This window comes from Durio zibethinus, chromosome 13 (assembly GCF_047325235.1).
Source record: "Durio zibethinus cultivar Kanyao isolate XHJ-2024 chromosome 13, ASM4732523v1, whole genome shotgun sequence".
NCBI classification, from domain to species: domain Eukaryota; kingdom Viridiplantae; phylum Streptophyta; class Magnoliopsida; order Malvales; family Malvaceae; genus Durio; species Durio zibethinus.
Window position 1 is genome coordinate 24,737,485 of NC_143174.1, and position 25,801 is coordinate 24,763,285.

The following is a 25,801-nucleotide window of genomic DNA, read 5'->3' on the forward strand; positions in this document are numbered from 1 at the left end:
ACCTTTATTACATTGTTTGCCGCGTTTCTTGCTTCTACTTGATGAATGGTTTACAGTCTATCAAAAGACTTTGACTTATCGTCAACTGACACAAATTATTTGCAAACTAAAAAACTATTAGTTATGTAAGGGAATAAGAATATATAATTTATTTTTTATTTAATTATTGATTTCGCTATGATGATATTTGCTTATTTTTTGTTAAATATTTGAGAAATATGCATTTTTTAAAACTTAATTACTAAGAGAAATAGGTATACTAATAATTTGTTATTTTTCTCGGCTATAATAATGTGTTACATATTTATAAAATTATTCATCATATTTAAATTTTTTTACAAAAGGTTATAATAATAATATCATAATTTTTTTTCTTCCATTTTCTAACTCTACCAAACAATGCATGAAAAATTACATTTTCTTTCTTTTTCATTTTTTTAACAAAGCACATTGATAAAAATAAAATATATATTTTTTATATTTTCATTTTTATCTTATTTTTTATTTTTTATCCCCATACTAAGCAATGCCTCTATTTAGTTTTTTTTTTTTTTATTTGCTAACCTTGCTAAGGTTATTGTCAAATTCCATGTCAATATTAAATATTTCCACAACTAAGGGGAGACATTATGGCCCATTGTAACTTTTCTACCTATATCAAGTTAGGGAGGAAGATGGAACGTATATTCATTGTCATGACTAAGTGATGTCTAGACTTTTGTTTAGCAATTGTATTATTATTTAGGAGACCTTGACTTTGGCATCAACCATGGAACGTATGGATAGGTTTACACGCCAACCTCATGATAGGATGGTGGATTCCTCCTCTCTCTTTCTTGGAATATATAAATTTGGTGTGGAAGCAGTCAAATAAACAAAAAGTCATCTTCATTACATTGTTTGCCGTGTTTCTTGCTTCTACTTGATGAATGGTTTACAGTCTATCAAAAGACTTTGACTTAGCGTCAACTGACACAAATTTTTTTGCAAACTAAAAAACTATGAGTTATGCAAGGGAATAAGAATATATAATTTATTTTTTATTTAATTATTGATTTCGCTATGATGATATTTGCTTATTTTTTGTTAAATATTTGATAAATATGCATTTTTTAAAACTTAATTACTAAGAGAAATAGGTATACTAATAATTTGTTATTTTTCTCAACTATAATTTTTTTTTAAAAGAATATAAATTAGTGGAGTTTTTTATCAATAAATAGTATGTGTTTATTCTTCCTTCAACGATTTAGACTTCGTCTTGACAAAAAATTTGTATAATATTTTTAAACTTTTTGTAAAATTTAGAAATTTAGTAGAATTTTAAAAAATTTATACTGATTTATCCAAAAAAGAAGAAAATTTTTTAAGCTCCTGAATAAAAAATTATAAATTTTATAATTGCAATGAGCTGCTGACCAAACTCAAAGGAAGTTGGGCTCAAGGGAATGATCAGGTCTGATCTATACCCATAGTTGTAGGCCTGCTCATAGCTTTAGGTAAGGGATTTGTCCAAAATTTGGTGTTAAGTGAGAATAGAATTATCCCAGCCCCAAGATAGAAAAATGCGGGAGAAGTTGGTGTTCAATTATAGGAGGCCGCTAATAACAGGCCCTATTGATATTGCCACGGCACAAGAGGTTAATGTTCACAAATAGGAGCCCAAAACTGCCTGGACCTCTTAGTTATGAAGACGACCAGGCGCAAAGGTTCATGGTGACTACAACAAAGAAAAGGCAGGCTTGGACTACGGTGATCATACAATATGGGCAGCACTGTTTCAGGACATGAAGCCCACTTGACTTGACCATACGTCTTTCTTAGTTTTGTCTGGAAAGGTGAGATCAAATGTTTTCTCCAATAATAGGGACAAGCCTTATGTCCGGTAACAATTGCTTTTTAGGTCCAATATTCGCATATTCAAGTAGTGTGGGACAGTTTTTCTGTGATCAACACGCATGCCATAGTCCATATTCTTTTCGAGTTCATCTAATCTAAACTTTCAAGAACTATATACATGCTTTAAGCTTTCTGGTTTCATGGGATCTTCATTAGTTGTAAAATCCTTCATATCGGCAACCATCATGCCTTGCAATGAAAAAAAAAATCTATAGATTGTGAGCTGTGAGCTTTCTTAGAACTTCTTTGCCGATTTCAATGTGTGCATCTTTTTGGGCTAAATGAAACCAGTTCATGAACTGACTATCATAGTTCCATCAGCCGACATGCTCAGCTCAGCTATGGTCTGAAAATGAAGATTAAACTGATAGAAAGGATGGTACCCATATCTTCAATATCGTAAGGTGTTTTTACACTGTATGCTGCTTGACAGTAATGTTTTGAGGTGTAGACGTTAACTAGCGGCTATAAAACAATACAACTAGTTTCATCTTCCATTGCAATGTGGTCGATTTGGCTTAGTCGAATTCTTTAATTCTTTAACATATGTCTGCCAGGGCCTTCAAAGTTGCAATGAATGCCAACCTCTTTTATTCAATTTAACTAAACATTGCAGCCCACGGTATCTACATTCTTTAAATTCCTGTCCATAAATACAAAGAAATATAACTCTCTGTCTGTTCGTATAAACAAAGGGCCCCACCCTGCTGGCAAATGCAAAAGACAATAAATAAATAAATAAATAAAAACAATAGCAAAAATTAAAGGCTACACCTTGCTTGTTTTGCATGGATTCAGAGGTTTGCTAATTCTTGACAAAAGTTGAAAAGCCTACTTAAAAGTTGAGAAACAATTGGGATTAGGAGTTTTATAGCATTGGCCTTTTGCACTAGGAGATGGACGACTTAAAGGAACAGGTATGGTAATTGGAATTTTAGATTTTTGCTAGAGTTGCTGAGAATTTAGGATACCAGTAACTAATCACAAGAGGTAAGGATTTAATGATGATAATGAACAACAAATTTTATGAATTTGGTTGGAAGAGTAATGAACAATACCGCTTTTATGAATTTACATAATAATTCAAGTTGAAGGAGCTATTATCTAAATACTTTTATAGAATAAAAAAAATCAGAAAAGCAATATCTAATAAACAAATTATTTATTCTAAGTAAATTGATGAAGATATATTGGCCATTTCCTTACTGTTTTTTAGGCAAAATGAAAGAGATTTTCGGTTATATATCACTAAATGTATGCTACTGTACATAATTCTTTTATGACATTTTGTGTTTCAAACCAAATGGCTCAATACATATATCAATATATATATATATATATATATATATATATATCAGATCTAACAAAACCAAAATTCAATGAAAAAAGGAATACAGAATTAGACAAAGAGCCCCAACATGTCGTTTTCTTTTTCTTCTAGTAGAAGCACAATAGAAAGAGTGGCAACTTTATCCATTTGAAATAATAACCAGCCATGGCATCACCCACCCTCTTGATGCCATTTTTGAGAAGAATACAAATAAATATTTTCCTTAGCAGTAGGCCCTTTGAAGAAAATCTACAAATCATCAAGAAAACTTCTTTTGAAGAATTGTTTTCCTGGTTTCAACATCATCTGAACTGACCAAATTCACAGGTTGGATAAGAAGATTGAAACATAAAAACACAGTTTCTTCACAAAGAGACAAACAATATTGTTGAATTCCTTAACGCCACTTGCCAACTCATTGCCATACACATCATTGTTTTGTAAGAACTATGAAACAAGAACTGGCATAGAGAATTTTAAAACCTTTCAAAACTCCAATCCATCCTTATCCTATCATGATAGAAAAAGGAAAAAAAAGATCGAATCGCTTATCATCATCGTCATCAATAATCCCACGTGGCTGGTTCATGCACATGGGGCTTGTCAATTATAGTCATGACCCTCAAAAATAGAATGAAAAGTACTTGAAAAATTTTCATTGACATTGGAGAGCCCACTTGAAAGTGCGAAATTAGTAAAACTACAATTGCAAAATTTAGTACATCAGCATCAGCTCATCTGATCTGAAAGTTGTAAAACAGACCCCAATTCCTGAGTCAAATGATCTCTAAGATATTTGATGATGATGATGATGATGATTAGATCGAAGGGAAACAATATTTGGTTGTATGGTGCTTACATCACGGGGAAGTTTGATCCATCTTTTTGGCTTTGGGTGAGAATCTGACAGGCAACATGGACCTCCTGTCAACTGGCCAAAAACTGCTATGATCACTGGGAAAAATTTTCTTTACAAAGTAGATATGAATGGTCCCATATGCAGGCTGTTGCAAAGCCATCACAGCTTTCATATGGTATGTGGGTTGGCCAGCGTTTTCCCTTTCACAATTTGAAGGCTTTCGGTTTTCTGGACCCATTTGGGAATTGGGAGCCATCAAAATAAAGAAAAAAAAAGTTTTAAGTTTACAAATTTCATTATTTGCGAGAAATTAAGTTTGCGTGATAAGAGTATTAATCCAAGTTAACAGCCTTTACAGCTATACGTACGGGAAAATTTTTAAAAATATATTTTTTTTCAATCGATAGATTAAATTCTTTTTCATAGAAAAGAAATGAGTGAACGATCATTTCTATTAAAAGAAAAAGAGTAGTATAAAATATTGAAGATTTAATTATGGTAATACTGAGTTAAAGTTGATAATTTACTAGTTTTCATTTTCTTCCCCGACGGTAAGGTCATCTTCAAGGTCTAAGTTCGTTCAATTTACTTCTCCCTTGCGGGTGTATAAGTAGAATCCAGTTACGTGAATTTCCCACAACTTCTCCATTTTCGATACCTGTAAAACAAGAAAAAAGAAGAAAATTAAGAATAAAACTATCAACTGAAAATCAAAACCTAAATTAGAAGACAAAACAAAATTATGAAAAAAATTAAAAAAAAAAAAAGAAATACAGACGGAAGAAAGAAAAAGAACGGGACGAGTCAAAACGGGAAAAGTGGAAAAAGATCAAACGGAAGAAACGGCTGAAATGGAAAACGGGAAATGTCAAACCAAACGGAACACCAAAAAGAAAAAAGAATTGCGCTGGAATGGAATGGTGTTTGGAGAACAAAACAAATGGAAGATATAATACTTGAAACCAATCAACACTGAGATCTGGCCTGGGATTGTCAGATTAGAGTTAATTTGATTAGATTAGATATTTTTAAGAGATTTTAAGAGTTTTTGTTTTTGTCCAAAAGCTCCTCAAATTTGCCATTGGCTGCAAATATGTGTATTTACACCAACAAAATATATGATAATATGTTCCTCGGATTTTACGGTTTCGCTCACCGGGAGTACACTAAAATTCATTTCCGTCCCGAATCCTTCGTTCAGATTTCCAACTTCTTCGCTGCAATCTGACTTCACCGCCACCGTCCGCGGCTTGACTCCAAAGTTCGATCTCCAATCACCGGAAAATCTCGGAGACTTAACCAGAAATCGTTCAAAGATTACACACACCGCAAAGGAATCTTCATTAATCCTCGGCTTTTGACATCACGGAGAGCCGGCTCGGCCTCGGCTGGAACGCTGCGCGGCGACGCTGCTGGTGAGAGGAAGGTCTAATCAAAGCCGACAAAGCTCTCTTAACCAGATCTCCTTCGACTCCTCCGATTCTCACCAGCGAGTTCGTCATAGCAGACCTACGCGCGTTGAGCCGATTATGAGGCGCGCAACTTGTCACCGCGTGCGAATTATTAAAACTCTTATGAAGGCTGCAACGGAACGATCCCGGGTGCGTCGTCGGCGAACACATGCAAGTCCGCTTCGGCTGTTTACTCTGTAAATTCTTCAACACCTCGTTGTTTCTACGGACGGTAGTAATCGAACGGTTGGGCGAGATCGGACGGTTATCGAGCGAGAATCGCACGGACGGCGCGGATGGAGAGTGGTTGTAGAGATTGACACGTGGTGGAGAGATAGATCTGTGTTGATTAAAGAAAGTTGAGGAGCGTGAAGAAAAGCTTGAACTTGAATAAGCGAAGGCCGAAGAAGAAGATGATGGAGACTGTGACGTGTAGTGAGAACTGAACCGGCCAGAAGGGGAGAGAGATCGGAGAACCGGACCGCTCGATTTTCTAAAAGCTTTCGCCATATGTTTTTTTTTTGGCAGAAGAGAGAGAAAGAAAGTATGAGAATTTTTTTTTGAATTTCTAAAAAGCCGCGTGTGGCTGTTTAGTTGGGCAAACCTAGCTTTACACGAGCCACGTATTTATAGGGCGAGGGGAGGGGTCTGGCCGTCTGGGTTTTGGAAATTTCGCGATATTTTCAAAGTCGGGCTTTTAGTTCTTAGTTTTGCGATTGTGCACCTAAACTTTTTTTTATTTATTTTTATACCCGTGGAATTTGTTATTCTTTGCGGCTGTACACGTCATTGTTATTTCCTTATTTTCCCATTGCTTTTCTTATGATATTTCTATTTTCCTTTTGATTAATTACAATTTATAATAAATATAAAGAAGGTTGGGAAATTATTTAATGCATAAAATATTTCATAAAATTAAATGAATTTGCAATAGCTAAGAATATTTAACTTGTTTTTGAATATAAAGTAATTTTATTCATTTAAAAATGAATTAAAATGCATTTAAAAGAATGGACCACTTTATTGTCATTTTAATGCTCAACAATCTAATTATATCAAAAAAAGACATTACAATATGGTATATTTGATAGCATTTTAATTTAACTGTGCATAACATGATGTTTACCTAATTGTAATCAAGTATAACTTGAAAATTGCTGCAAATGATAAGGCTTTCTTCAACTATGGTGGAGATAATGAGGAGGCTCAACATTTTAATTTGAAATTAAATGTTACCATGGTTCGAGTTACCTACCTATTATTTAGGTCTTGAATAAGATCTTTTAAATTCAGGATTGATTTTACTCGTGATATATATTATTATAATGATATATAATTATTTTTATTTAAATTTCATTCAATATATATATAAATCTTAATACTAATTAATTAGTAGTTGTCAACCGTATTTTATCATAATTGTTGATGATTTTTTGAGTTTGGTGATTGAATGCTTTATGAAGGAGCTAGCAAAATGGTTAATTTAGATGTTGGAGTGATCTATTATAAAGAATAATCAGCGAGCGTCAGAGGTAAGAATTTAGAGTGTGTTCTTATATTCAAATCAGCAAAGATGAAAAAAAGGAAAATTAGAAAGATGGAAGAGAAAAAGGCAGCCAAGCCTAATTATTTTGGTCACACACCGAAAGCACTTTGTCAAAGCCAATTTTAGGTATTTAGGATCAATGATTCATTTCCTACTTAGAAGATTCTCAACTTTTCTGCAAAACTCCAATGAAAGCCACGTAACGCCATGTGGAAAGGTTGGTTTGACAAAGTCAGTATCGAACAAAACCAAAGTAATTCAAATTGTTTGGGGCATGCAAAGACGTGTTACCCACACTGTTGTTCTGTTAAGTTTTAGAATATTTGATTTGATTGTTATACCAATTTTAATTCCATTCTCGTGGAAAGATTTAGTTGGATTTAGGTTCAACTTCTCAACTCCCAAAAACCAATTACAAATTGTATGATTAATTATTTATGAGTTTAAATTTAATTCAATTTATTTATATAATTATTTTTAAAATATAATATTCAATAAATTTAAAATTCAAATTTTAAAAAAAAATTTATTTCATTTTTAGATTGTAATTTTAAAAAAAAAAATTAAAAAAATTGGATCAACAATCTCAAACTCTCTCTCTCTCTCTTTCTCCCTCTCTTTAGTTTCCTTTCTAGTTTAATTTCCATTCCCTGTCAATTATTCTCCTCCAAATACCAAAATTTTAAGTCAAACGCGTTTAGAATAATATAAATAAAATTGGAAGATTCTTATGTCATAGACTATGATTATATTAATCAATAAAATTAATTAATCAAGTTTGAAGGTACTGATTAAGATGGCTTTGATCATAAACCTTTTTTTGGTACAACCTTTAATTGTCATGTCTATAATTATTTATTTGTTTATCTTTGATAACATCATTGATTTGTTTGTTTTTTAATTTTACCAAAGCTGTTTCCACTTATGGATTTCATCACTTAGAAAAACTTAATCACATGAATGAATAATGATCATGTGATCAAGTAGGTAGACAATAAAACTCATATTCAAGATATATCATTGTCTTTTTTCTTATTGTTTGCCACCCCTTTTGGTTTCGAATTCTTCCTCAGCCTTCCATTTTTATTATTGGATTGAACTAGAGAAAGTGGGAAAGTTCAGTTAATATCTGAATATTTCCATGACAATCTAGTATCCAATTGAGAAAGAAAAAGTTTGGAAAAATTGAAGACAATAATGTAAAAAATGTTAATATATAAATTTATATAATTATTTTTTTAAAAATGACATTTAATAATTTTAAATTTTAAATTTTAATATATATAATTTTTTTATTTTCAAACTATGACTTTTTTATATTAAAAAATAATAAAATTTTGTAAAAACCTCGATCTATTTGGGTTTTAATTGATTTTGTTTTTGTTAATAAAAAAACAAAAAAAAAATTTACAGACTGAGTTTGAGCGAAACTATGTGAGTGGATTGAAGAGTTTTAAGTTAGACTTAAATATTAGAGTTTAAACTTAAAAGAAATTAAAACCCTTTCTGATTTAGGGTTCGTCAAATTTAAGTCCTATAAATACATACCCATAACAAGCAAAAAATTATACATAGAAAGACAGAGAAAAATACACACAAAGAAAGGCAAAAAAAAAATGCACTAATGCACTCAGAAATTTTAGGAAAATTTTTGTTTTGAAAAAAAAGATTTGCAATTTTTTTCTGAAAATTTTATGAAAATTTTTTGAAATTTGGTTGAATTTTTTTACCATCTTTAAAGATTCTAGCAACTTTTCGGCAACAATCCCTGATCCTAACAAAAATCCCTGTTTTTAGCTTAATTTTTCAAAAACTGATGAACTCTTTACGAACTTTCAGAGACTCAACCTAATTTTCGGTGACCAATTTCATAAATCGGTGAGTATTCATCTAGTCGTTTTGTTATTTCTAGAGAGAGAAATAAAATGGAAAGAAGAGAATAGGGAGGTGGAGGAAATTTGAAGAAAAAAGAAAAATTTTAGGCTTTTATACATTCTAGAAATGACACCATTTTTGCTTTAAGAAATCTCAGGATCCGTGTATTTTTCATCAAGTGACCTTACCTCAGTGCCAACCCGTTTCTGTGACCCATGTTCCAGCTAAGCCCTTCAATCGAGCCAAGCCACATTGAGCTGTCAAGTAGCATTTCTCGAGCCACCATCTATGTCTGCAGTCGAATGGTACCTAAAAGCCATAAGCCAAGCCATTTCTATTTTGATATTTTATTTATTTTTTAAAAATATTTTTGCATGATTAAATTTTAGAAAAAATTAGAGAGTTTCTTCTTTTAAAAAAATTTGAAAATAAATACTAATTATCTAATAATGAAATTTTTAGAAATTTCAAATGATAAAGTTTTATAAAATTCTTAGGTGAAATTTTTTTTCTAAATTTATCTAAAATAGTGAAATAATTTAGATAAAATTTCAATAATAATAATTAATATTCATTTTCAATTCAAACAAATTTTAATAAAGATTCTGAAATTAAATACTAATTACCCAATGATGAAATTCTTATAAATTTCAAATGACAAATGTCTTAAAAAATCTCTTGGTAAAAAATTTCTCTAAATTTATCTCAAATTGTGAAATAATTTAAATAGAATTTTAATAAAAATAATTGTATTCTTTTCTAAATAAAAAAATTGTTGGTTGAAAATATTTGACAATTAGCTAATGATGAGAATATTAGAAGTTTTAAATAGTAAATTTCTTAAGAAATCTCTAGGTGAGAAATTTTTTTAAATTTATCTCAAATGGTGGAAGAATTTAAATGAGACTTTGAGAAAATAGTTGTTATATATTTTTTTTCAAAAGATAAAAAAATTAAAAAAATTTTAAATAAACTCAAACAGTGAAAAATTTAGAAATCAAAAGGAAAATTTCTAAATTGGCTCAAATGGTAGAAAATTTAAAAATAAAACTTGTAAAATAAAAAATAAATTCTAATGATTAAATACTTAATAATCTCAAATGGATGATTATTTAAAAAATTTCTAAGTGAGAAGATGTTTCTAATTTTGGCCCAAATTGTGGATAAATTAAATATTTTTTAAGTAAAAAATGACTAAACTTTTTTAATGATGGAGTTGTTTTAAGAAAATAAATGAGATTTTCGAATACTTTTAAGGTAATGAAGTATTTTTAAAAATTTTATCAGATTGATGAAAAAATTTTAAAAATTATTTTCAATATTAAAATCAAGACCATTAGCATTAAGACATTAGGATAATTTGAAATAAAATTGTAATATCCTTTGAATGAGCATGTAAGGGTGTTATAATCTTTTTCATATGTAACCGAACTTTCGAATTTTGTTTTAATTAGTAGATTAGAACTTATTATTTTAATGATCCTTAATCAAGTTTAAGAATTTTTTAAAAGGATAGATTCATTAAATGATTAATCATACTTAATTAAAAAAAATTGATAATGACTACTCTTATAAAAATTATAGATTTATGAATCTATATATTATGACAAAATTAATTTTTTCTTTTAACACTTAAAAAACCTGAATGGGAGAATGGTCTGAATCCCTATGATATCAACTCCTCCATGTGCAATGACTTTTGTTTTGTTTATATATGGCAATTAAGATAGTTGTGCTTCCACGCAAATATATGGCTTAATGGCCTCCAATTTGTTGTGTGGACTTTTCGGCTTTGAAAATTTCGTATTCAAAAACAAATTAATAAATTTGATTCACTTGCTGGTTTGTATTCTTTTTTTCACATTAGAAGCATATTACATATAATTATTATATTATAATTAATTAATCATAATTTACAATTATTTGAAATTTATAATTATTTATTTTGATGGAATAATTATAATAAAAAATTTGCAACTGAAATGCTCCGCATGGTGTGGAAGCCCACGGGAAATTATATATATATATATATATATATATATATATATATATAAAGAGATAACGAAATAAAGATAAATCAAAAGTTTAAAACCCATAATTTATTTGTACGGAGTTAGTTGCATTTACTGTATTCAACATTGTTTAAACAATATGCAAATTTAAAGAAATTATCATGCAAAACAAAAGTTTTTTTAAAAAAAGTATCAAGTATTTATAAAAAAAAAATTAATTTGATACATTGAACCCTAAATTGACTGTATAAAAAAGAAGTATTTAATTAATTGAATAAAATTTTAAAAAAATTCAAATAGTTGAATTACATTCATCTTATCTTTTACCTACGGTTTTGATAAATTACCACATGCCAAATATAATTATTTTTATTATTATAAAATATAATGGACCAAAAATACATTTTATTTTTTTTTGAACAAAGAAAAAATACATTTTCATTTCAATTAAATTTACCTAATCTTGAAATTTTATAATTATAAAATATATTTCCTCTGCCTTTCATTACCATTCCCGTATGCCTATATACATATAAATCTAGTGTATATATGAAAATTTAACTTCAAAATTAAAAGCTTCTAACCCACCAAAGAAGCCAATAAAAGAAAAGGCACAAAGGGCAATTCTTGCAACTAAATCACAATGTATGCTCAGGAAACTGCAACCCCAAGCCCGTTTCTGTTGCCATTCAATAAACGGAACCTGGAAGGCTTAGGCTGGAAATTCCTTATCCTTTGCATGTCATGGCTCGATGGCTTGATGATTTGAAGCAGAAAAGTCTTGATGGAATTTGCTTTGGTAACCACAGATAGTTCCGAGTGACTTGGTGAGACACGAACCACCCTTGTCCGACCGGGTGGCTTGTTGAAATTCCTGTGCAGGCTGCACCTGAAGGATCCTGGATGTGTGGTAGGGGAACATAGGCATGTGGGGGTTTGTGACTTGGACTTTGATGATGCATTTTTTGAGGCCATGGGAAATTGGGAAGGTTCAAAAAAGCTTTGATCAACCGGAAAGTGGGGTTCTAGATGTTGATAATTTCTCTTGTTTGTGTGGCAAACTAATGGCAAGTTGGAGAAATTTGGGGTTTTATAGCTTTGAAAAAACCTGTTTAAATTCCCTTGGTAGCCTTTGCTTTCATAGATTTTTAATTAATGGCATGATCTTATACAGTGTTTTGGGTAATAAGAACAGTCGACAATTGGTTTAGTGGAATACCAATTCCGACTATTTGGTTTTTCATGTAAATTTGGAGGGGCAGAGCAGTTGTTACATCAATGAATAACTTAATTTCCCTTTCAATGTATGGAACCAATTGGAAATAACCAAGTTCTATTGGCTCTATTCAATGGTCACTGCTAGATACATGCATGACAATGAAGGAGAGACATTTTTATTCCAATTTCCAACTATTAAAATGACAACTAAAATTGGCAAAAAAAAAGGTCCTAAAGCTAAAATTGCTATGGTGGTCCAGTGCCATGGACATTTGAGCTTGAACCCTAACAAAGGCCGGTTACGGCTTCCTTTCTTACAGTTTCATTCATGCCCTTTCAAACTGATCAATTCCAATTTAATATTTCATTTATATTTTTGAAGCCCTGAAATGGCTTGAAGTCTTCAGATAAAATCAAACTGAAAACCCTTGTAAAACGCATATAGAAACCAATACTCTATGCATAACCTCTACAAGAAAAAAGGGTTATGGCCTCATAGATAGAGTGAAGGTCAAGGGTCTTACCCTTATACAAGACATTGCTTTTATAGTTTGAAAGAATATAAAACATCTCATTGAATCGTTTTTTATTGCTTATCTGTCATGCTCAATATCTAATTTCAAAGAGGGATTTAAATTGTTAATTTCAGAAAGAGTATCAAATTTGAGTTAAACTTGGACTGTTTGCTTATCTTTGAGGTCGGCTGTGTGGGGGCAAGAGGCATACAGCTTGTATGAAATTAGCAACCTAGCAAGAACAAACAGCATAACATGCATCATCGTCCCCTTTATAAAACTTGACACGTTGTACAATTGTCATATTCAAATCCACAAATGGAGGGACCCTGATCACACTGATAAAGACCCGTTACCAACTTTTCTAGACAATTTTGGTTTTGGGACAATTTTACAAAGGAATATGTTGAATGTCACAAAAACACTTTCATGTGATGGAGGGATGATTTCAGAAGATTTGGTGATATGGGTTTAATTTATGATGTCTTCTGCCATTGATAAAACAACCTACATGCATATAAAAAAAACCCATATCAGAACACCAGAATCCTTGACAATCCCAAACCCATAAGGAGAGGAAGAAAAGTCTGAATTCTGCTCTTTCTTCCTCTTCTTCTTCTTCTTCTTTTTTATTTTGTTTAAGTATGCATTGTGCTTGTTTATGATCATCATGATCCAAAACTCAAAGAGTTACATGGTTCGGTTATTATGTGAGAAAAGTTAAAACCATAAGAGATGCAAGTCAAATTTATCCAAAAAATTTATTAATTTTGGAACACAATTAGTTTTTATATTTTTCAGAAATAATATTAGGAAAAAAAATTGTCACCACCTATAATATTTTCCTCATGGATTAGCTTGTAAAAGAACCAACTTTTATTTTCACTGAAAGAGTTACGTGGTGGGTTGTGTGTATAGAAAGTGATATGGCAGTTGATCAAACTTTCTCTTATTGATGTTGATTGAAGGTGAGCATACAATCTATCCGTAGTCCATTAGATAAGTATATCATAAAGTTACTTGCAGACTGCCACTTTTTTTTTTTTTTTGACAGGATCTAACTTAATTTTACCCCCTAATTAATTTCACCTCATAAACTTGCTTATTTAGGTCAACCTATGGAAATCTAGGTGTAGCTAATTTAATTAATTTTTTTATACAAAAATAATTGCGAGAAAGGGATTGTAATGAATACATGAAATGGTCAAATGGTGATGTTTCTTGTTGTGTTGTCATTAGTTGAAATATGATCATTAGCTTTTGTATTAGGAAATCTTTCACATATTTATATACAAAATCAACTTGCAACGATAGTTAAGAGCATATTCTTGAATTGAAATGTTACAAGCAAGTTTTCCTCTCAAACCAACATGAATCCGACAGTGGCAGATGCTGCGGGGAAAGATGCTCCTCCTAGGCACCTGAGAAATGGGACAAACTCTTAAAGCGGAAAGATGAAGTCCCATCACTCTTTCAGATAAGATAGCCTGTGTTTTTGCACCATAGGCATTAACTAAACTCTGGGTCTCTTTGGCCTTAACACTGAGCCTAGCCACTCAGTTCAAAGCAACCTCAATCCTTATTGCTTAACAGCTGAAGAGCTAAGTTCCATTTAATTTGATGTTTTGGTTATTTATTTTTTTGGAAAAAAATGAACAAAAATATCTAGCGAAAGAACCTAAGTTAAATTTTCCATGCACGACATGTGCCAGTGGCTTATAGCCCGTTGGTGACGCTTGACATTAACAAAACAAAAGAATTTTCTGTTATTCATGAGAGAGATGCATTACGCTTAGAGAAAATGATCAAGGTTCAAGGAAAAGAAAGTCATTCCTTCGTGTGCATTGCTATAGACTGCATTGCACAAAGATTCAAGCCTAAGGATAACAAACATAATGTACAAAATTTAGCTATGTATGTTACTCAAAATATACAAGCAAATTAACAACCTGCTAATTGGGCTTGGTGTCCTATCCACCCTTGTATAGGCCTTCCGATCTAGCATCGTACCGTTTAGTATAAACACGGTGCCTTCTCTCTCTTGCATAGATTACCCAGAAGATCAATGACAGCATCACAGCAGCAGATACAATTACTAATCCAATGTAGATCCATTGACTATAGCGCCGCAGACCAGGACAATAATCATGACTGATATCTGTGAATGTATCACGCACAAAAGTGCAGTCTTGCAAATTAACCAGGAATGGACCATAGCGATACAAACCATAACTGACATTCACTGCAGCTGACATCTGAGTGTAAAATTGAGGGGTCAGCCGTCCACGCGTTGAACAAATCCCAGAGGATGAAACCTGACAGGTATAGTTCTTCCAAACCTGTTTGAAACAGATATAGGCGGTCATTTAAATTTAGTTATATACATTAAGAAGAAAACTGAAAACGTTATCGTGAAAAGTTTTTGGATAGCAGAAGCATGGAGACAGGCTGAGAAACTAAAACAATAAATAGATTCTAAAACCTTTTAAGTCTTTTTACCCAAACATAAGGTTATTACTGCTCCAAACAAAGCCAGAAGTCACAGCTAAACACCTTAAATGACAGAGCTTGCAGTATACAACATTTTATAAATAATTCCACAACCTGCGTAGATGAGCCTTGAACTGGAGTAATATAATTGAATGAGAAGGAATTCTAGAAAGTATCAAACATTTAAAGAAAGAATCACATGCATCAACTTGTAAAAGATGCAATTAGGACAGTAACTAGACTTAGTAAGTCTGTCAGCTTAAAGATTGGCCTTGGTGTTTGGAACTTTTTAATTAACTTAATCATTGCAGTCTTTGGGATGAATTTGTAAGTCCTCTGAATAACCTAAAAGTTATTGATTGTATGCTTTGAACCTAGGCTGAGAATTAAGGCAATTGAACCCAAGAGAGAGTAACTTGGCAGGCTGAGGCTCGAAATAATTGAGACTAAATCCATTTATTTAAGCTTTTGGTTCCAACATGTACACTACATAATTGTGCGCATTGCATCTGATGCATGCATACTTATGTATGGCAAAGCAATTTCAACTTATATTTGGAAAGGCTATTTATTACCTCTGAGGAATTGTACAAGCTAACTTCACCAGATGCACATTGCCGATCTGTGAGGTCAGAATGAAATGGGTTGCAGAGAACTGGGACCCGCGGACCGGATTGATTGTAATATAAAGGTGCCAATGATGGAGGGAAATTTTGATTGACAACATTATTGATGACGCCGTTCACCACATTCGCAAGTTGGTAACTGACATTCTTGGTCCTTAATAAAGTCTCCTGGGCTGTTGCATTGTCCACACATGGAAGAATGTCATCTAATGCCGTATGGGCAGTGGGATTCTGGACCCATTCATCCATGGCAACACATGCATCTCCTACGACACTGTGAAGCATAGGAGACAATTTTAAGTTAGAGAGTCTATCGTATTAAAGAAATGTACAAGAACAGTCTTTTTTTTTCTTTTGGCCAAGTATAACAACAGTCTTGTGCACATACAATAACCTAGAAATTAAATCTTAAGCTATATCACACTTAACATGTTCATAAATCAGATTATGTCAGAAACTTGCAAATGTGAGGAACATAACAAAAATATGTACCTGCAATCAGGTGTGAATGAGCAAATGAGGGAGTTGAGGAAACATATCAAGAAAATGACATTTGTTTTTAGAGAAGTGATATTGAATGATTGGTGCATTAGATTCCCACAATTCATTATTGATTACATGTATATTAATAAGTTGACAACAGGAAAACCTTTGAGTCTCAGAAAGAGGAAAAACAAAGACAGACAACAGAAGAACTTTAGATATCAAGAAAGAAATCTAAAATTTACCAAGAGCAAATAATCAAGTGAAAGGGATGGGATTTGGAAAGAAAGTCATAGCATAAGTAGTATAGAAAGGAAATTTGATCCTAAAAATTTAAGTCTAAAAATTGGGTGTGGCATAGACTCGTGTAGGCAAACCTTTATCAACTTCTACATTCCATTTTATCCTCACCAGAAACCAAAACATTCCATCTAGCGTTAAAAAGAATGCAGGAAAGATTTTCTCTAGTCAGCAGGTTTGTGGAATTTCTATCAGTGTATAACTAAGTAGATATACCACTCAGGTGTTATATGAGATTAAAGAGAGGCCCAATTTATATTTGGTCATAACTCACAACCAACATAATGCTCCATTAAAAACTTAGTGTTGAAAGGTAAAAACTAAAAATATATGAGTTCTTCTGAGAGAAAGGAGAGAAATTGAGCAGAGCATACTTGTGGAGGAGATGAAATACTCCACACAAAATAAATGTGCCAGCAACAAGAATCCACCCAAGGATCACCAACCTGCATTCATTAATTATAGAAGTGTTTGATAAGGGAAGTGCATTTAAGTAATATAGGTTCCCTTACTATTTATTATGAAGCATACAACTGAAAATACATTAATGATACTTCACTTACGTGTACAACAGACACTGCAATCCAAGAATGGAGAATACTGCAGCCACTCATCACAATAATAGCATAACGTTTAGATGATATTGTAATAATCTAATCACTAAGAATCTTGGTGCGAGGAGCGAACAACAATGTAACTTACAGAATCCAAGAAATGCCAAAAAGAGCATCAAAGCAGCAACGATGATAAGAGCCAATCTCCTGCAGCATTTAGCCTGAGATCAGTTTGATGATCGGCACTCAAAGATTATTATAATTTCAAGATTATAAAAACTTCAACCTACATGCCGTCCAAGCCATGTTGAATTTTATCTTTATTATTGCCTGTTTGAGTAGAAAGAGTCGAAGCAGAAGAGTTGATCTTCTTTACAACATCATCGATGCTTTTTTGGACATCTGGGGACAGAAAAACTGAATTCACGGTAATTTTCTTAGCTGCAGAAAGATAATCTGACACATTCCTGAGGTTTTCAGCAGTAGCATCTGCCTTATTAACAGCATAATCCAGTGTGTTTATTGTACTGCCATGAAATTTTCCCTGACCAGTGTACAGCACAACACACCCGCCACTGTAATATGAAGTTAGATACTGAGTGAGTAATCATATGGTTACATAAAGCATAAATATCTTGAAAATTTTAAAAGAGAGAGGGAGTAGAGTTACATTGCAGCAATGGTGAAGAGCATGAGGAGAATAAGAGATAGTGCATAAGCTGTCCTAGAGTAGCCATAAGAATCTAGTTGACAACAACAATGACGGATACATATGATGAACAAGCATAGTGCAAATATCACAAACCAGACTGCAGCAATGACAAAGAAAGGAGCCGCCGTAAAACCCACAGACTGCATTATAAGCCATAGAAAAATGATATTAAATACAAAAAAAAAAAGAAGGAAAGAATATACTTTACCAGTTAGACAGATGAAAAGTTGAAAAAGAATATGAGATACTAAGGAGAGTTTTAAGTTTAAGTGCAAGTGACTGACAAGATAATTCCATTAAAAATAAGATTTCTTATTGAGATTACATTATAAAAATAAGACAATAGAATAAAATCAAAGATGAGGGAAGAACATAGGGAAATAACATGATTACAAGTCTCGTAACGGTTTTGTGTTTGTCCAACGAATTTGAAAACAAAATTAAAAAAATGAAAAAAATAACAGAGTCGCTACCAATATTTTTTAACTAGGTACGATTGGTCAATATTTTTTAACTAAGTGCGATTGGTCACCTATTAGAATATATCCTTTTAATAATAACAATAATAATAATAATAATAATAATACAAAATGGTGTTTACAACAGGACTCAATGGACTAGAATTATTCTCAAACATCTAAAACCAATTACAAAAACATAATAGTATAGTGATTTCTATGAAAATCATAAGAATACAAATAAGAAAATCAGCTAAAAACATTAGAAATTCAAGGCCTCTATGCAGCAACAAAAGCGTCATTCATTCCTTTTTCTGAAAAAGGATAAAAAAAAAAAGAGTCCATCAAGTAACCAAACACAATCAAACCAGCGAACTACAAGTCTACAAGTACATAGAAAATTCATGACTATTGGCTAAATATCTCAATTTGTCAAAAAGTACCAAAATGACATAAAAAAGTGAAAATTATTAAAAACCATGTAGTAAGAAATTAAAAAATGATAATTAAAATGTTAAGAAGAGAAGAAACTGACAGCCCAATAGTGTTCATTGCTGATATTCCAGCCACCTGTATACTTCTTAAAATCATCAAGAGGGTCTATCCTATTAGTCCTCTTTTCAGCCAAAATCAAAGACGAGTTGTCTCCTTCGCTTCCCTCTGCAAGGTTTCTCCTTTCTATATTCCTCCATGGTAAAACTCCAATGTGCTCTTTATCCCCAATGACAAGACTTTTATAAGACCCTATCAAAGAATTTTAAAAAAATTAAACCAACAAAAAAAAACCCAGAAATAAAACCCAAAACTTTACTTTAAAAAAAAATTACCTGGGATGTGTAAAGTTTGAACATTTGAGGCGTCAGAAACTAGTTGATGTCTGAAAAGAAACAAAGAGAAAAGGAACAGAAGAAACAATGCATAAGGGTTGGATTTGAAACATAACATTATTCTTTTACTTTTGTTGTTTTTTCTTCTCTGTTTCTGTTCTCCCCGTTTTCCTTCTCTGGTTTTTGAGGCGTAGAGAGAGAGGGAGAGGGAGAGGGGAAGGTAGAGACGGTTAATTGCAATATCAAAAGGAACGTCCTAGCTTTACGTTTTGGAGGTGGTAGATGGGTCCCTTCATATCTTGTCTACATTTTTATTTTTTGACCAAAATACCCATCGATTTTTTTTTCCTTTTTACTGGATGACTTTTTTTTTTTATAAAATCTAATGAAACTTGAAGGTGAAGGTCCTTTTTCCCGATGGTTTTGATTTCATAAAAATTATCATTAAATTTTGAAATAATTTAATTATAATAATAATAATAATATTTCAACTAAAATAAAAAATTTTAATTAAAATATTAAAAATAAAACTTATTTATTTATTGAAATTAAAAATTTATGATGGTAACTAATTAAAAAACACCAAAACTCCATTAAAACTTTTTTTTCCTTTTGGCCTTAGATTTTGATTGGATTTTGGAGTTATAAAGTTTTGATTTTTCAATAATGTGAGTGCTGACATGATCTGCTTTACACGAATTGAATTTAAAACTCTCATCATACTCAAACAGCAAAAACTTTATACAAGAGTTAAAATAATTTAAAAGTGGGCAACTTTTTCGTGTATGGTCTGACAGTTTGAATCCGAGTTTTGCCATAACTGGCTATTGATTTAAGTCTATCACGACCATAAAAGACTTGGCTTTATTTTCTCTTTCCTTTTCACTTTTAAGTCCGAATTTCGATATTCAAATTCTTTTGAAAACATTTAACATTTGCATTAATTGTTAATAAAACACTGTTGAATTTTTAAGTAAGAGAAAAAGATGTTTGGCTAGCTTCCCGTCCCCTCCTTCTGTTCCTTCCTTTCCTTCTCTTTTTTCTGAGTTTTTTTTTATTATTTTTTTAATTTTTTAATTTTTTATTTTACAGATTTCAAGTTTTTATTTTAAAAATTAAAATAATTTTTTATTTTTCAACTTTTTTGTACACAGAAAACCACAATTTAAAAATTAAAAAAATTTATAAATTTTAAGATTCCAACTAACCTATTGGATTTTATTTTTTTTATAATTAATTATATAAATTAATTGAGTTAAAATTTTATTTTTATTTTTTAATTTTTTATTGATATTATATCAATCAACTTATTGATACGACGATTATATGTAATATTATCAATTTTCTTTAACAATGTTAGTATTCGAGGGTAATTTATCTTGTAAAATTGAGGTTTAAGTACTTAAAATTTTCATTCTTTAAGTATTAAATCATAAAAAATAATATAATAAAAAATAAATATGTATTTAACCACAAAAAAATCATGTTCATATTTTTTTCCTGATTTATCCATTGTAGGTAGAATGGTACTCCTTCGGTTGCGTACTTTGAGCTTTTAATCCAATTTTGCCAACCAAATAAAAACTTGAAGCTTCCACGATTAATGAAAATGGAAATTCAAGGTTAAGACGCAAAATGTTTGGTATACGCAGCCTCTGCTGCGTCGAATTTTGAGGCATTTAATTCGAAAATAGACAACCTAACCACACCAACATTAAGCTTCAATTTTGACAACTCCAAATCCCAACCCAATACATCGAAAGCAAGCACCAGCTAAATGTTGACCTTGTTTCATCACATGGTTTCTTGCTACATGTGGCATGCACCTAATCATGTTTACTTTTTTTTTTAGTAATCATCTAATCATACACATGGCTAATTGATTTATAAACATTCATTCCAAAAAGTTACAAAGATAAATTTAAAATTTAACTTAATTAATTTATATAATAATTTTTTTAAAAATAATATGAAAAGTTTAAAATTTGAATATTAACATTTATAATTTTTTTTCAAATTATGATTTTTTAAATATATATATATGAGAGATGTTATATTTAAGGGTTGGAACTGGCCAAGAAGGCTTTGAGGTTTTGATTGGAGTAGGTGATGAGCTGATGATATATTTAGATTTGATTTCTCAATAAACGTAGCCTGGAAGCATATGCTGTTTGCTCAACGCGTTTATTGGACTTTTAAGGCAGGCAAATTATCGATTTCGTTTTCACTTACCAATGGCAGGTGCAGAGAATGGGGATAAAAATATAGATATTGCAAGTAATGTATGGTTGACAATGGGCATTATATAAAATCTTACGGAGAATGAACTACCGAATAGAATAAAAAAAGGGGACAAATTACAGTAATTTTAATTTTGATACTAATATTTAAATTTTAAATTTATTTAACGATAATAATATTTTTTAAAAATAATTATATTAATTAATTAAATTAAATTTTGATTTTTTTACCTCAAATTTTGCCTTTAGTACATGATATAATTTGGCAAGGTGTCCCCTGAATTATAAGAGACAGGGATAATATGTATATTCCATCATAGTTCTTAATTTATTATTTCTTTTTTCTTGCCCTATGGTACCTCAGATTCATGTCTAAAAAGGATGTATAAAATTTTCAATTTACAGCAGTAACAGCACTAAGAGATCTGCAGGGTTCAAGCATCCAAGTTCTATGGATTCCCATAAAATTGCAGAACTGGACATTAAAATAAGTTTTCTTTGTTTGGGGTTCAAAATTTCATTGATCAGCAGCATTTCAGCAATGTCTAATTAACTATTTTCTTTGGGTTTTCTTTAATGGGATTCAGCTGTTGACACTAGTGTTTATATCATATGTCACTAAAGCCAAAGGCATGAGGGTTGCAAAGTCTGTTAATTTTAAGTTGAGCTAATAGAGTTTAATTATGAGACTGACACCTTTTAAAGTAGATAAAGAAGATTTTTAACCAAAAAAGAGAGAGAAAGTGCTCGTGAGATCGGATTAGCCAGCTAATCAATCATTAGGAGAAGAGTCTAATCTTTGTTTTCAAAGGCTAATTATAGAGTCCAGGAAATTGATGTCCAACAACCTTTGTTTTCATCGAGATTTGAGTGAGCTTATTGATGTCTTTCAACTCTTTTCTTTCTTTTCATAATGTAAATTTACAAATATAACAGTTTTTTTTCTCAGGTAATCATATTTTAAAAATAAAAAATTATAAATATTAAGATTTAAATTTTAAATTTATTAAATATTATTTATTAAAAATAATTACACAAATTAATTAAATTAAAATTTGAATTTTTAATATCTTAATGATCATGTATCAATGGTCTCAAACACTTCAATAATTAAAATTTGTTACTTTAATTTAGAGATTTTGGATTTAAATTTTGAAATGAGATTTACAAGATTGAAGAGGACTAACTTAATTCCATTTGTAACTCAACATCATTTGTACCAAAACAAAATAATAATAAACAACACATTCCAATATGACATGGTCATACAAAATTTTAGTTGTATTGCCTTATTTTTCTTTTTGTTCGACATGTTTTTAAAATGTTTATACTTTAAAATAAATTTTAAAAAATCATAAATTTAATCAAATAAATAATCATTTTGAAAAGAAAAAAAAATAATTCTTCCAACATAGCACAAAAGCCAACAACAAAAACGTAACCTTAATATATTAAATATTTTTTAAATTTTAATATTTCTATAAGATTCAACATATGGATAGGAAATATTTATTATTATTTTACATTAAAAAAGCAACGAAAAATAGATAACCCCAACGTAATGGGGGCAAATTCTAATATAATATAAAACAATACAGCCGGAAGAAAATTTCAGCATCGGCCAGAGATGGAAACAGTTGGCTTGAGTGAATTTTTTTTTTTTCTATCAAATTAATCGAATTTGATTTTGAATTTTAATTTTTTAATTCATGTTAAAAGACTGCACTGGTCCCTATACTAAAATAACTTCTTTAAATTAATTATATTTTTTGTTTTTCTTAAGCAGTAGTAGTGCTATTTGTTTTTTATGCAGCCTTTTCTATATGTTAAAAGCTGCTTGTGTCATGATTTGACTGGTCAAAATTTTCTGGTTTAAGCTCAAAAGTTAATCTCGCTCTCTCTGTCTTCGAGGTGAGACGAAATTGTCTGTGCTAGTTCTGGAAATTGGAATGGTCAAGAAATGAAAGCCTCTCAATTACTCTTGCATTCCATCATATTAACAATTTTTTAGAACATCTATCATGAGCATATGATACTGAGGAGCTGGCAACAAAGATTTCATTTTATCAACTTGCATAATAATAATTGGTTTTTTCTTTTGTTTTTTTAAGGGAACAAACCTTTAAATTTTTAATTACAAGAGTAGGGTTAGAATCTTAATTCGTTTTGCCAGAGTTTCACTCCTGACCATCAAGGTCAACCCCCAAGTTAATAATTAAATGCATTATAAATTATCAAAGGGTTTTTTTTTCTTCAATATTTTGGATTTATGAATTTAATTAGCACGTTAATACAGAATTTTATTTTGTCTTCGAAAAATTAGCTAGCCTTTCACAACCATATTACCAGGTAATAGTTTTAGTATGAAAATGTGTACTATATATGGGAGAGTCTGAAGAATAGAACAATAGAGTCCTCTAATTCATGGCTTCAATTAATATAAGTAATCATATGGTAATGAGAAACAAAAAAAATATATATATATGGTAAGAAATTGTACAAACATTTAACTTGGAATTGGGAATCACGTGATGCCATTAAGACAAAACCCCCGACCAAGTGAATAAATTAATTTGGAAAGAGATAGAGAGGGTGAGAAAGACAGAGCTTGAAGCATTTTGAAATTAATGATGCAGTCAAAAATATCAAATTAAACTAGTAGTAAAAAAATTGTAATTTAAACTGCTTTTGTTTTTTTTTAAGTTTTTTTTGCTAACATAGAGGAGATCTATGGGGAATGCCTTTTCTTCTACTCATGCTTGTAGCCATGTCCTCATCAGAAACCTTAGTGGCTGATCTCCCACAAAAATATAGCCCACTTCTCTTCTTCCTCACAATCTGATCACTGTATGCCATGCTCATGTTCTCTGACGACCCTGAAGACCAGCTCATTGGCTCATCAGTACTGTCCACTATTGTTGAATGTCGTGTCTCGTCATTTGTCATTTCATCGTCTCCCACGTCTTGGGGAACCAGGAAGTCAGGGCTGAGTGTTAAAGTGTTGCATGTTCTTAAGAATGGAGAGAGGTCTTTGTAGTGTTTCAGCACAAAATCTACCTGATAATAATTCAATTTTAAGCGGACAAATTGCTGATCAACAGTATTCTTCCAAGTAATTTAATTACCAAATCAAAATTCAAGTGAATATATATTATACTATACCTTGCACCCCATAGAGCAATGGATAAAAGGTTCTTGGAGACTTCTGTCACAAGAAGAACAGTAGTTTCCAGCCCCTTTGAATTGCCTGTTTTGAGGTCTCTTCTTGATAAACACCACTTTAGCACTGTTTATAGTATAGGCCTAATCAAATTAAGATCATCATGATCAATTAGCAACTGTGAACTGAATTCTACAAGAAATTGTAATTGCAAGACCAAAATTGAACTTCATTTTTTTCTTCTACGAAATAAATAACTAACCTGAACATTAGAGCAATCTATAAGCTTTTGAAGATCTTCCAATCTGACAACATCATGATATACATATCGACGAACCTGAAGAAGCCTGTGAAAACGATGTGAGGGTATGCAATGAGGGCAGATATTAATGCAACAATCCAAACAATACACGTTCTTTTCGTTCTTCTTTGCAGTTTCATGGTATGAGCACCCCACGAAGAATTTCTGTGAGTAAAGGGCTTCCAACCATGCAGGCTTTTGAATTCCCTAAGCACCATGAAACCAAAAAATAAAACAAAGAAACAAAAAAAAAAAAATCAGCATCCAATTAACCCGTGAATTTACTAAACCACAAAAAACAAAACCCAATAATATTTTTGACAGAGAAAGACAAACCATGATCACCATAAACACTTGAAGAATCGAGCCCTCTCTTTGAGCAGTAGCAGTTATCAAGACAGTGGAGTTAACAGAAGAGAAAGAGGGGGAAAAGGGTTTGGTGATAAGAGTATTTATGGAGGTTCACACGAAAGGGAAGGGGTATAAATTTATTCCTTGGAGAGATACACAACATTTTGTCAATATATGGCCCATTGGTGGGGAAAACCGGGAAAGGAGAAGAGAGAAATGAGGAGAACGTGGGTGGTGTTTCCATGTCTCCCATTCTAGGCCACCCCTTTAAACAAAATTTTCTATCTCCTTGGCTTAGGAGCTCCATTTATATTTTTTTGGATGGTCTCACATTTTATTTTCTTTGATTCTTTTCTGTTGGGAATTTGAATTAAACAAAATAAAGACTAGTGTTTTAAGATTTATGTTATAATTTGTGAGTCTAACCTTAATTGAGTTAATGGACTGTTGATTCATGATGATAAAATAACATAGGTAACAACTAAACAAATTGTAAGGATATTACAGGTGTCTGATCTTAAGAAGTAGGTCAAGTAGTTGAAACCCACAATTAAAAAAAATTAACAGCCTTTAATTTACTATTAAAAACACATT

The 25,801-nt window shown here is 31.3% G+C and overlaps 3 protein-coding genes across 5 annotated transcripts; all 3 read right to left on the reverse strand.

Moving 5' to 3' along the window:
• Nucleotides 1-1,995: 1,995 nt before the first annotated feature.
• Nucleotides 1,996-6,146, reverse strand: LOC111303322 (uncharacterized). Of its 3 annotated transcripts, none has more exons than XM_089742244.1 (3): nucleotides 5,245-6,146; nucleotides 4,616-4,746; nucleotides 1,996-2,542 (listed from the first exon to the last, which is right to left on the reverse strand). In XM_089742244.1, exon 1 carries the CDS (start codon nucleotides 6,047-6,049, stop codon nucleotides 5,432-5,434), a length of 618 nt encoding a protein of 205 aa, XP_089598370.1. In that variant the 5' UTR covers nucleotides 6,050-6,146; the 3' UTR covers nucleotides 1,996-2,542; nucleotides 4,616-4,746; nucleotides 5,245-5,431. The 3 variants fall into 3 exon arrangements, with proteins under 3 accessions (XP_089598370.1, XP_089598369.1, XP_022755231.2); XM_089742243.1 differs by lacking the exon at nucleotides 1,996-2,542 and adding an exon at nucleotides 3,861-4,316; XM_022899496.2 differs by lacking the exon at nucleotides 1,996-2,542 and having other exon boundaries at nucleotides 4,522-4,746.
• An 8,301-nt stretch (nucleotides 6,147-14,447) lies between these two features.
• On the reverse strand, nucleotides 14,448-19,426 carry LOC111303316 (uncharacterized). The gene is made up of 9 exons (XM_022899487.2): nucleotides 19,156-19,426; nucleotides 18,864-19,072; nucleotides 17,829-18,010; nucleotides 17,449-17,733; nucleotides 17,307-17,365; nucleotides 17,168-17,204; nucleotides 16,979-17,050; nucleotides 15,771-16,095; nucleotides 14,448-15,044 (listed from the first exon to the last, which is right to left on the reverse strand). Exons 1-9 carry the CDS (start codon nucleotides 19,271-19,273, stop codon nucleotides 14,676-14,678), a joined length of 1,656 nt encoding a protein of 551 aa, XP_022755222.2. The 5' UTR covers nucleotides 19,274-19,426; the 3' UTR covers nucleotides 14,448-14,675.
• A 4,422-nt stretch (nucleotides 19,427-23,848) lies between these two features.
• On the reverse strand, nucleotides 23,849-25,518 carry LOC111303319 (protein RGF1 INDUCIBLE TRANSCRIPTION FACTOR 1-like). Its single transcript, XM_022899493.2, has 4 exons — nucleotides 25,193-25,518; nucleotides 24,818-25,063; nucleotides 24,558-24,698; nucleotides 23,849-24,452 (listed from the first exon to the last, which is right to left on the reverse strand). The coding sequence occupies exons 1-4, from the start codon at nucleotides 25,202-25,204 to the stop codon at nucleotides 24,108-24,110; spliced, it is 744 nt and encodes a 247-aa protein (XP_022755228.2). The 5' UTR covers nucleotides 25,205-25,518; the 3' UTR covers nucleotides 23,849-24,107.
• Between the last annotated feature and the right edge of the window lie 283 nt (nucleotides 25,519-25,801).